General features: G+C 45.0%; 1 protein-coding gene across 9 annotated transcripts in view; it reads right to left on the reverse strand.

Annotated features, from left to right (window-relative positions):
- Window positions 1–774: 774 nt before the first annotated feature.
- The window catches only part of nt5c2a (5'-nucleotidase, cytosolic IIa), a 73,035-nt gene continuing 61,265 nt past the window's right edge, over window positions 775–12,544 (reverse strand). For all 9 annotated transcript variants that reach the window (XM_059947234.1, XM_059947229.1, XM_059947232.1 and 6 more), the window contains 6 exons: window positions 12,298–12,364; window positions 11,674–11,844; window positions 10,828–10,879; window positions 10,519–10,579; window positions 9,886–10,062; window positions 775–2,428 (listed from right to left, as the gene is read on the reverse strand). In XM_059947234.1, coding sequence (XP_059803217.1) covers window positions 2,180–2,428; window positions 9,886–10,062; window positions 10,519–10,579; window positions 10,828–10,879; window positions 11,674–11,844; window positions 12,298–12,364 — 777 coding nt within the window. In that variant the 3' untranslated portion in view covers window positions 775–2,179. The remainder of the gene's footprint in view (window positions 2,429–9,885; window positions 10,063–10,518; window positions 10,580–10,827; window positions 10,880–11,673; window positions 11,845–12,297; window positions 12,365–12,544) is intronic.

Genomic DNA, 12,544 nt, shown 5'->3' on the forward strand with positions numbered 1-12,544 from the left:
CTCTTTCAGTCTGACATGAGGGCCCGAGCAAGTAGTAGCATTGAGAAATATTGGCATAGTTGCAGTTGGATCAGCCTTGATTTTAATGACCCCTGAGTTGGTGCTGTGGTTTGGCCTGCCTAATTAGTGAGTATGCACAGTACTTTCTCAGTCACACAGCAACAGGCCCGTCAGCCCACAACATGTCAAACTAACTGCCCAACTAACTAACCCCTACTGCCTTTCATAATGTCCAGTATCCTTCCATTCCCTACATTTTCAAGTGCCCAAGAGCCTTTTTGAAGAACTCTGTATCGTCTCTGCCTCCACAACCACTTCAGGCAGCACATTCCAGATACTCACCACTCTGTAGCAAATAAGAACTTGTCCATATATCTCCTTTGAACTTATCCCGTTACCTTGAATGCAAATCCTCTTTTCAACCCTGAGAAGAGATGCTGTTTGTATTGAATATTTTATTTATTTTACAAATGGAATCAAGATACATTTTTACAGTGGAAGAGGATATCTGAACAGCTCTGAGGAAACTCTGAAGCATGTTCAGTTTGGTCTGTGCCTGAGCTAGAACCTGTAATCCCAGGCTTCTGTGCAATTTTGAAATCAGAACCAGAGCCTTAGCAAATCATCTTGTGAAGTGGTTCTCTCACATGCCACTGAATTACAGAGTTGCTGTTTTCATCAGTTCCGTGAGGAGATTTGAACAAGGGGCTGAGAGTGTACTGTCCAGTGGTTCACTGCTCAGAATCACAGACAATCAGCTGTAACTTTACAGAGTTGTATTCAAACACCTTTTAATTTAACCAGAGGAAAAAGGTAAGATGTTAAATTAACAGGTGTATACATGCCCACTGCTTCAATGGCAGCATCTTCAGAATACCAACTTTTTTTTTGATTTCAAGGCATTTCAAGGCAACTTAATACTGGCGAATTTATCTGGAAGGCCATGCTCAGATGGCAGACAAGAGGCACTGGGATGGAAAACATCTAACCTATGAATTTTCACACTGAATCTAGAAGTGGGGGCAGCATTTACCTACAACAGATTTAGAGTATCACAGAAATTTGCACATTTTTGGACTGCTTGTTAGTTTAACAATCAACCTCTATAAACAAGAGAATTAGAACACAGTGACTCCTTTTAGTCCATGTCAGCATTGTGGACTGACAAAGCAATGTACTCTGGTCCTGCTGCTGGTTTGTACTGTGTACAGTAGGTCCTGTCTGTAACCTCAGCTCGTCAACCCCAAGCTCTCTCAAACTGTACATAGATAGAGTTTGGTGTGCAAAGGGCAGTCGCTCTGCTCCTTTGCCGACACCTTAAACAATCAAGATAGGCACAGAGCAAAGCTCTCTCCACACCTTCGCATCATGCACTCCTGAGTCAGACACAGAAGCTCCTTCCACACCATCCCATCAGGCAAACAGTGAAACTCTTTTCTATACATGATTGTTTGAATAGACTGATTCTGCTGAGAAAGCTACAGCTGGGCTTTTTTGTGGTGCTCGCACTTCCCAAGCAGAGGCTCAGTTCAACCAAGGAATGTGGGAAGCACCATACTAACGTCTAATAGGCCTGAGCAGCAAGGCCATGTTATCCCTGGTGGATTCTGCATTTTCTACTTTGCATAGAGTCATACAGTATAAAGAATGAAGGGTGAGACCGCCACCCCACCCACTGCCCCAGTCCTAACTCGTTTGTGCTTTGATTGAGATACTTAACTCGTAATATGCCACACACCTCTTCCCCTCCACCTCAAAAAAAAACGACCTACAAAACAGGTCCATCAGTTACTGAAGTGAAAGGACTTGCATTCAAAGTTGTCACAGGCATTTTCTCTCCACCTTGGATTACATTAAATCAGAGATCAAGGGATTACAGACTGAATCACACGATCACTATCTTCCCATCACAGCAATGACATACTATTCAGCACAGTCTCCCCCATCCATGATCACACTCTCAATGCAAACTTCTGACCCATTATTAAAACAATTGTATAATGCTAAATCACTCAGAAAAATTGAAAAAGTCAATGAGGTGTTAATTTTCCAGAATTAAAACCAACTCTTGTTCCTTTGAATCCTTGATTGCCCTTGTGAACCACATCACCATCTTCATTGTGCATGCCTCAAACCGTTTTTCAGTTCCATGGGGTGGGGTCAGGATTGAGTTTCAGTACTACTCCTCCTCTTCCTCCTCCTCCTCCTCTTCATCGTCATCTTCATCATGGCAATGTGTAATCTCTTGTGGAGTTTGTGGGAAAAGATTAGGTGGTTTGATCTCACTGATTGATCTGGTCAGTTGGTGCCTTTTGAACTCAGTACCTTTAAAATCCGCCGAGCCCATTGAACGGTTACGTGTTGCCATTGGAGACTCAGCGTAGTTAATATCCACATGGCTGTGCTCCACAGTGGACTCATGGGGCATCTAAAGGACAAAGCAAGGGGAACATCATGAAGATTAGGAGCACAAAGCAGGGGTGGGTGGGGGTATGCGTGTGCATGCGGCGGGGGGGGGGGGGGGGCGAGGAGGCCAGGAGATGCAACAGTGAAGGGAAGAATAGAACACACACATCAAGGTGGAATGTGCAAAGGTCAGACTAAGACCTTTGGAGAAGGACAGAGAGGAGTAACACAGGAACCAATAAGTACAGGGCGTTGGGAAGAAGACAAAGGCTACTTGTGATTTGAGTGCACATGCCCTTTGCTCTAAATTACTCCTGTTTTGCATTTTGTTAGCTGTAGCAGAGATTAAGTTCTGCACCCTAATTACTGTTTGCAGCCAGGAATATCCTGTACTCTGATGTGGCAGGAGAATGACCCATCTGCCAGGACCAGCGAGTCATCACCCAGCTGGCTAATGCTGAACCTTTCCCAACCTTGCTGTACCACACTGCTCACCATCAAATTCACGATCACCAAATGAACAGGGAGCATAATGTAAACTTAGCAGTTTATGCACTCCCCTGCCTCCCTGTTTGCTGTAGATCACATGTCTGTACTGTATTGATATGCAACTGATGCCACTCACCCAAATAGGGGATTATATACCACAATGTCTACAGCCCAGCTGATGAGACCATAAGACACAGATGGAGAATTACACTTCGGCCCATCAAGTCTGCTCCTCCATTCCATTGTAGCTGATTTACCATACCTATCAACCTCATTCTCCTATCCTCTAACACCCTATCAATTTCCACTTAAATATACTCAATAACCTGGCCTCCATAACAGTTTATGAAGATGAATTCCACAGATTCACCACCCTCTTGCTGTGGAAATCATAAACAAGAAAATCTGCAGATGCTGGAAATCCTAAGCAACACACACAATGCTGGAGGTACTGAGCATCAATGGAAAAGAGTAAACAGTCAAAGGCTCTTGTCTAGAAATGTCATCAGAACCGGAAAAGGAGAAGTCAGTAAGAGGGTGGGTGGGGGGGTGGAGAAAGAGGAAGTAGTACAAGGTTGAGAGGTGAAACCAGAGGGTGGGGTGAAGTGAAAAGCTAGGGAAGTAGATTGGTGAAAGAGAAGAGAGCTGGAGAAGGGGAAATCTGATACGAAGGCCGTGGAAGAAAGGGAAGGGAGTGGAGCACCAGAGGGAGGTGATGGGCAGGTAAGGAGATGGTAAAGGGAGGGGGAGCAATCACTGGAAGTTTGAGAAATTGGATGTTGCCCCGCCCATGCATGCTCAATGGCTTAACGATATTATGGCCTGTTTAGACCTTGAAAAAATTCACTATTCAGTTCTTAATTCGGATTTAAAGTTCCATAAGGTCTGGGGACCTTTTATTGAATATTTTCATAACCTTCCTCTTAACTAAGGTTTTTTTTCGGTCCCTTGCTTTCAGCTCCTTTTTTTTTGGTAGTAGGCATTAGTATCTTCTGTTGCTAAGTGTATTTACAGTTTTGGGGGTTTGATTGTCCTGATTTATATTCTCTATATTGTGTTGTGGTTGGTCTGGAGTTCTTTTTTTTGTTGCGGGGCTTGGGGGTGATACTAATTTTACATGTCTTCAATTTGGGTGCTTTCTCAATTATCTTTTTTTGTATCATATTATTGTTGTATGTTTATTTTTGCACTGTATCAATGTTCTTCATTTTGATCTGGGTTTTTTTTATCTGTAGCGATGAAGAAAATGTATAAAAAAACTAATTAAAAAAAAAAATGTTTGAAGGCTGCCCAGGCAGAATATAAGTGACAGTAGAGGCGGCCATGGACTGACATAAGGGGAGGGAAAAAATTGCATGATAGTGCGACCCTGTTGGAGATGGCAGAAATTACGGAGAATAATGTGCTGGATGCGGAAGCTAGTGGGGTGGTAGACAAGGACAAGAGGAACCCTATCCCAGGTGTGGCAATAGGAGAATGGTGTGAGGGCAGATGTGCACAAAATGCAAGAGATGCGGTGTGGGCAGGGTTGATGCTGGATGAAGGGAAGCCTCTTTCTTTGAAAAAGGAGGACATCTCAGCAGATCTGCAATGGAAAGCCTCATCTTGAGGGTAGATGTGGCAGAGACGGAGGAACTGAGAGAAGCAGCAAATGCAGTGGATAGCCTCCGTCTGGGTAGCATTCAACCTGATGGTATAAACATAGATTTCCTGAACTTCCAGTAATTGCCCCTCCTCTTTCACCATTCTCGTTTCCCCTCTCACCTTAACTCCTTACCTGCCCATCACCTCCCTCTGGTGCTCCTCTCCCTTCCGTCCATGGACTTCTGTCCTCTGGTTTCAGATTCCCTTCACTACACCACCACCTCCCAGTTTCACCTACCATTACCTCCTTGCAGGTAGGTTTGCTGGCATGATTCGGGAGGGTTTAAACTAACCTGCAAGGGGGATGGAACCCAGAATAATAGAGCTGTGGAAGAAGTGCATGAACTGAAGCCAGATCTAACATAAAGAGAAGCAGAATAAAGGGTGTAAAGGTAGAAGGGCTAAAGTGCGTGTACTTCAATGCAAGAAGCATCAGGAACAAAGGTGTTGAAGTGAGAGCTTGGATACATACATGGAATTATGATGTAGTGGCCATTACAAGGACTTGGCTGACACCAGGGCAGGAATGGGATTCTCAATATTCCTGGATTTCAGTGCTTTAAAAGAGATGGGTTGGGGGGGGGGGGGGAAGGGTAGGGGTAGCATTACTGGACAGGGATACTATTACAGCTACAGAAAGGGTGGGTAATATAGCAGGATACTCATGAGTCAGTATTGGTGGAAGTCAGGAACAGGAAGGGGGCAGTTACTCTATTGGGAGTATTCTAAAGGCCCACTGGTAGCAGCAGAGATACCGAGGAGCAGATTGGGAGGCAGATTTTGGAAAGGTGCAAAAATAACAGGGTTGTTATCATGGGTGACTTTAACTTCCCTAATATTGATTGGCACCTGATTAGTTCCAATAGTTTAGATGTGGCAGAGTTTGTTAATTGTGTCCAGGATGGATTCCTGTCACAGTATGTTGACAGGCCGACTAGGGGAATGCCATACCAGATCTAGTATTAGGTAACGAACCAGGTCAGGTCACAGATCTGTCAGTGGTTGAGCATCTGGGGGACAGTGACCACCGCTCCCTGGCCTTTAGCATTATCATGGAAAAGGATAGAATCAGAGGACAGAAAAATTTTTCATTGGGGAAGGGCAAATTATGAGGCTATAAGGCTAGAACTTGCGGTTGTGAATTGGGATGATGTTTTGCAAATGTACTATGGATATTTGGTCAATGTTTAGGGATCTCTTGCAGGATAAATTTGTCCTGGTGAAGATAAAGAATAGTAGGGTGAAAGAACCATGGAAAAATCTAGTCAGGTGGAAGAAGGCAGCATACATGAGGTTTAAGAAGCAAGGATCAGATGGGTCAATTGAGGAATGTAGGATAGCAAGAAAGGAGCTTAAGAAGGGGCTAAGGAGAGCAAGAAGAGGGCATGAGAAGGCCTTGGCAAGAAGGGTGAAGGAAAACCCCAAGGCATTCTTCAATTATGTGAAGAACAAAAGGATGACAGGAGTGAAGGTAGGACCGATTAGAGATAAAGGTGGGAAGATGTGCCTGGAGGCTGTGGAAGTGAGCGAGGTCCTCAATGAATACTTCTCTTCAGTATTCACCAATGACAGGGAACTTGATGACGGGTGAAGACAATATGAGTGAGGTTGATGTTCTGGAGCATGTTGATATTAAGGGAGAGGAGGTGTTGGAGTTGTCAAAATACATTAAGACAGATATGTCCCCGGAGCCTGACAAAATACTCGCCAGGCTGCTCCGCGAGGCAAGAGAAGAGATTGCCGAGCCTCTGGCTAGGATCTTTATGTCCTCATCCATGAGAATGGTACAGGAGGATTGGAGAGAGGCTAATGTTGTCCCCTTGTTCAAAAAAGGTAGTAGGGATAGTCCAGGTAATTACAGACCAGGGAGCTTTACGCCTGGTGGGAAAGCTGTTGGAAAAGATTCTTAGAGATAGGATCTATGGGCATTTAGAGAATCATGGTCTGATCAGGTACAATCAGCACAACTTTGTGAAGGGCAGATCGTGTCTAACAGGCCTGATAAGAGTTCTTTGAGGAGGTGACCAGGCATATAAATGAGTGTTGTGCAGTGGATGTCATCTACATGGATTTTTGTAAGGCATTTGACAAGGTTCCACACGGTAGGCTTATTCAGAAAGTCAGAAGGCATGGGATCCAGGGAAGTTTGGCCAGGTGCATTCAGAATTGGCTTGCCAGCAGAAAGCAGAGGGTTGTGGTGGAGAGAGTACATTCAGATTGGAGGGTGGTGTCTAGTGGTGTCCCAAAGGATTGGTTCTGCGACCTCTACTTTTTGTGATTTTTATTAACGGGGATAGAAGGGTGGGTTGGCAAGTTTGCAGACGACACAAAGGTTGATGGTGTTGTAGATGGTGTAGAGGATTGTCGAAGATTGCAAAGAGACATTGATAGGATGCAGAAGTGGGCTGAGAAGTGGTAAATGGAGTTCAACCCAGAGAAGTGCAAGGTGGTACACTTTGGAAGGACAAACTGACAAACTCCAAGGCAGAGTACAAAGTAAATGGCAGGATACTTGGTAGTGTGGAGGAGCAGAGGGATCTGGGGGTACATGTACACAGATCCCTGAAAGTTGCCTCACAGGTTGATAGGGTAGTTAAGAAAGCTTATGGGGTGTTAGCTTTCATAAGTCGAGGGATAGAGTTTAAGAGACACGATGTAATGATGCAGCTCTATAAAACTCTAGTTAGGCAACATGGAGTACTGTGTCCAGTTCTGGTCACCTCACTATAGGGAGGATGTGGAAGCATTGGAAAGGGTACAGAGGAGATTTACCAGGATGCTGCCTGATTTAGAGAGTATGGATTATGATCAGAGATTAAGGGAGCTAGGGCTTTACTCTTTGGAGAGAAGGAGAATGAGAGGAGACATGACAGATGTGTATAAGATATTAAGAGGAATAGACAGAGTGGACAGCCAGCGCCTCTTCCCCAGGGCACCACTGCTCAGTACAAGAGGACATGGCTTTAAGGCAAGGGGAGGGAAGTTCAAGGGGGATATTAGAGGAAGGTTTTTCACTCAGAGAGTGGTTGGTGCGTGGAATGCGCTGCCTGAGTCAGTGGTGGAGGCAGATACACCAGTGAAGTTTAAGAGACTGTTAGAGAGGTATATGGGAGGCAGGGTTTGAGGGTCAGCACAACATTGTGGGCCGAAGGGCCTGTAATGTGCTGTACTATTCTATGTTCCATATTTCAGGGCTTCACCATTGTCAATCTATGGCAAGCCATTTTAACTACTTACTCCCATCAACCTCCACTAGAATTAGAGCCCTCCATACATCAAAGTACCTATCCAAACTTCTCTCAAGTGTTGAAATCAAGCTTGCATGCATCACTTACACTGGCAGCTTGTTACACATTCTTACAACTCTCTGGATGAAGAAGTGTCCTGTCATGTTCCCCTCAAGCTTTTACCCTTAACTCATAACATCTAGTTATAGTCCCACTGGAAAAAGCATGTCTGCATTTACCCTATCTATACCCCTCATAATTTTGCGCACCTCTATCAAATTTCCTCATTCCAAGGAATAAAGTCCTAACCCATTCAATCTTATAACTCAGGTCCTCCAATCCCAGCAACCTCCTTGTAAATTATCTTCGGATTCTTCAACCTTATTTACATCTTTCCTGTAGGTAGGAGACCAAACCTACATGTACTCCAAATCAGGCCTCAGCAATGTTTTATACAACTTCAACATAATGTTCCATCTCCTGTACTCAATACTTTGAAAGTCGTGTCACACATAGATAGGGTCATAAAAAAGCTTTTGGCACATTGGCCTTCATAAATCAATGAATTAGGAATTTGTATTCCTAAATCCCTTTGTTCTGCAACACCATTCAAGGTCCTACTGTTCACTGCGTAAGACTTACCTTGGTTGGTTCTACCAAAGTATAACACCTTGCATTTGACTGCACTGAATTCCATCTGCCATTCAGTCCATTTTCTAGCTGGTCAAGATCCCACTGCAAGCTCTGATAGACTTCCCCTCTGTCCACTACATCCCCAATACTAGCTGCATCTGCAAATTTGCTGATCCAGTTAACCGCATTAACGTTCAGGTCACTTATATAGATGACAAACAACAATGGACCAATCCCTGCAGCACTCCACTAGTCACAGGCCTTCAGCCAGAGAGGCAACCATCAACTCCAACTTCTCCCACGATCCAATTCGCTACCGCAGCTTGAATGCTGAGCAACAAACTTCTTGACCAACTTCCCATGTGGGACTTGGGACTTTAGCAAGGTCAGATCCCTTGTTAAAGTCAATATAGACAACATCTGTTGCCTTGCCTTCATCAACTTTCCTGGTAACTTCCTCAAACTTTCTCAAAAAAGAGATTGGTTAGTCATAATCTACCACACACAAAGCCATGCTGACTATCCTTAATCAGTCCATCTATCTAAATACTCCTACCCAATCCCTTAGAATACCTTACAAAAACCTTCTCACTACTGATACCTAGTTCACTGGCCTATAATTTCCTGGTTTATTTTTAAAGCCTTTCTTAAACAGCAGAACAACATTAACTATCCTCCAGCACCTCACCTGTCACTAAGGATGACTTAAGTATCTCTGCCCCTGCAATTTCTGCATTTGCCTCCTACAGGGTAGTCCCTTGTGATTTATCCACCCTCCTTTGCCTTACTTCTGTAGATTGTGTCCATCTCCTGAGTAAATACTGATACAAAAAAAATCATTTAAGATTTCCCCATCTCTTCTGGCTCCACACATGTACTAGCACTCTGATCTTCCAGATGACCAATTTTGCCCCTTGCAATCTTTTTGCTCTTAACGTATCTGTAGAATCCTTTAGGAGTTTCCTTCACCTTGTCTGCTAGGGCAACCTCACGCCTTCTTTTAGCCCTCCTGTTCTCTTACACTTCTTATACACCATAAGCACATTTGCTCCTACCTGCCTATACCTGCTAAAAACATTTTTTTCCCCTTAACTAGGGCTACAATATCTCTCAAAAACCAAGGTTCCCTAATCTGTTATCTTTACCTTTTATCCTGACAAGCTCATACAAGCTTTATACTCTCAAAATTTCCCTTTTGAAGACCTCCCACTCATTAAGTACATCTTTGCCAGAAAACAGTCCACACTTGCCATATCCTTTCTGAAACCATAAAAATTGGCCTTTCTCCCATTTAGAATCTCAACCCAGGGCAAGATATATCCTTCTCCATAATTACCTTTAAACTAATGGCAATATGATCATGGTGCTGTGAGCACTGTGCAAAGTGCTCCCCTACACTATCACTTGCTCCATCTTATTCTTACTTTGTTCCTAGTGTGGTGGAACAAAGTAAGACACCCGGATTTCTGATAAGTAACATACTCACCAAGACGTGGGCAGCTCGGAAGAGGTAACTGAAAGGGTAGTACAACAGGTTGATGAACGAGGCTGCGTAGAGATCTGCATAGCGCATGACCTGACTGGCAAAGAGCGTCTGCCGGGAGCCGCTGCGGAACAGGCTCCCCATCATCCCGTAACACATGTCCATGTCATGAGTGACTTTCTGCATGGAGGCAGAAAGGAGGAATGAAAATCCATTCAAGAATGATGATTTAAAATTACCCCATCTTTTCTGCAATTCCACATTTAGAAGTTCCAGCAGTCATCAGACCAGAAGAAACTGGTGGTCGGTTTAAGTAATGGCAAGTCCCAGGTACTCAGGGTGAGAAGGGTAGGGAGGGGTGGGTGGGTACTGTGACCACTATGGAATAACCTGAATACAAGAGTCACTCATTGCATGCTGGGAGAGCAAGGCAAGGGCTATTCAACTTTGATTGTAGGCATGAGTTCCAGTGAAGGGACTGGATGGAAAGGAAAACAGATAGGGCCATTGAGACAGGGATCGATGGTCAATCACCGGCCATCAGTGTCAGTCCCTCCCTTGATACCCTGGCAGAAGGTAATTATAACCTTTGGGGATCGAAGTCTCAACCCTGGGAGAAAGGAGCCCTCATCTCACCTTGATGCGTCTCTGAATGGCGCTGATATCAGGGCGCTCGTTGCTGCTGCTGTCCAAGTGTCTGTGGGGGGAGAACACCAATGAAAACTCAGGGACACTAACATTAACACTGGAAAATGCATCAGCACAAGCAGTTATGAGTGTAGAAGATTTACTGGGTTTCCACCAACAAACTGAGGTCAGTTACCCACTGAGTGAATGGTTTAGCCCCTTGGTGTTATTTGAGTTGTTCTTTTTTTTAATAAAAGATTATTCAGCTTTCAGTAATCCCAGGTAACTCATTCTTGTGACAACTGTTTCCATACTCACTTGTAGAGTTCTGCCAGAAACACGTCCAGACTCTGTAGCTCCTCAAACAGGCCTGAAAAATAAAGGGAAGTCAGCAGTGGTTCACAGGAACAGACAACGCAAGGAGCAGAGGACAGGCATTAGTCAACAGTGAGAATCAGCGACTCACAGCACAAAAGGCAGCCAGCCCAACCAGTCCATGCTGGCCGCAGATACTGCAGAGGTTAGCGCTGCTTCCTCACTGCCCCTAATTACTGATCTCTGTACAAGAACAGGGCTTTCTGCTCAACCAGATCAGAACTCTTATTTCACCATCCTCAGCCTCACTGGCCAAGTCTGCCTTTCCTCATAAGTAGACTTTTACACTGTCCCAGCACCATCTTCCACTCCTACATTCATAACTTCAAAGCAAGCATCCCACTGGCTTCAGCCCCTTTTGGGGATCTGTGGGCCTCTGCTGTCTCCATTCCTTGCACACCTCTGTATCCATCCACGTGATTACATCCAGTCCAAGTCATTAGTAATTTGTGTCAAAGGTAAGGAAGTGAGTCCTGACAAACCCAGTAAATATGTTACTTCCCCCGAGGAACCCAACACAACATGTTGCCATGGTAACTCAGTACACACCCATCACCTCCCTTGTCACCAACATCCCCTCAGCACTCTCCCAAGCCATTTTCTAATCCAAAGTACCACCTTCTCTTGGATTCCCTGGGCTCATCCTCCCCACATCAGTCAGACACACACGACCCTCTTTATGGGCAGAACATGGGTAGCTGAAGCAGAGCTGCTGCAGATTGCCAATCCAGTTATTATGAAAGTGGTAGGTGAACAGCCAGAAGCCATGTGCAGGTGCCGTGGTCTTACTGCTCTTGTCTGTCCAGACATGCAGCTCCTGTGCCAGTTCGGGGATGACCAGGAATGTTCTCCAGCCCTGCCGTTTCTTTGATTTCAGGATGTCACCAAAGATGTGATCACCAATGTACAGAATGTCTTTGCCTTTTGCTCCCAGCAGGTCCCCCATAATATCCGAAGAACCTGGAAAACACCCCACACAAATTACACACAATCATGATCATGTAACCTTTTTTTTTCACCTTAGAGTTGGTGTAGAATTACTGGATTCAGCTCACATAATGTCATCAGCTGAGGGCCAACCCAAACATTACCTGCCCATCTCCCTCTGCGATGCTAACTGATCTGCTAGGTGCCTCCAGCAGCTTTGGTTTTTGCTCTGAAGAGGGGCTGGGGGCAGGGGGGCATTCAATCCTCCAAATGAGCCCAGAGCCAGTGACCTACTCCCACCACAGGCAGCCTCAGCCCTCCTCTGTCCAAACCCAATTTTCTACCCCCACTGTCTGCCCACAATCAAAACCCACTCACCCCCATGGAAGGAAGTAGAATTGGTGTACACTGGCAGCTACCAATATTAGCTTGCATATAATGTCACTGTAATGGCAGGGTCAGAGAGGCAGCCTGCTGGACACTCACCTCCTGAGTACACAACACCGTGCTGCAGAGGTCCTGTATGTGTCCCGATCTTCAAGTGGCCAGTTGTCTACATGGGAACAAGTGAGTTGGAGACTTTCTATTAGTGGTTGCTTCCCACACACAATGTATTCCTCAACCTCAGGGTTCAAGATCCATTCATGCACACTGATTGTGTCCTCGCCCTCAGCACAGGCTGGCACATCCCAGTGTTGCACCTTCAGAGCAGGGACTCACTGCTCTCAGCCAC

Source organism: Hypanus sabinus, chromosome 22 (genome assembly GCF_030144855.1).
Source record: "Hypanus sabinus isolate sHypSab1 chromosome 22, sHypSab1.hap1, whole genome shotgun sequence".
Lineage (NCBI taxonomy): Eukaryota > Metazoa > Chordata > Chondrichthyes > Myliobatiformes > Dasyatidae > Hypanus > Hypanus sabinus.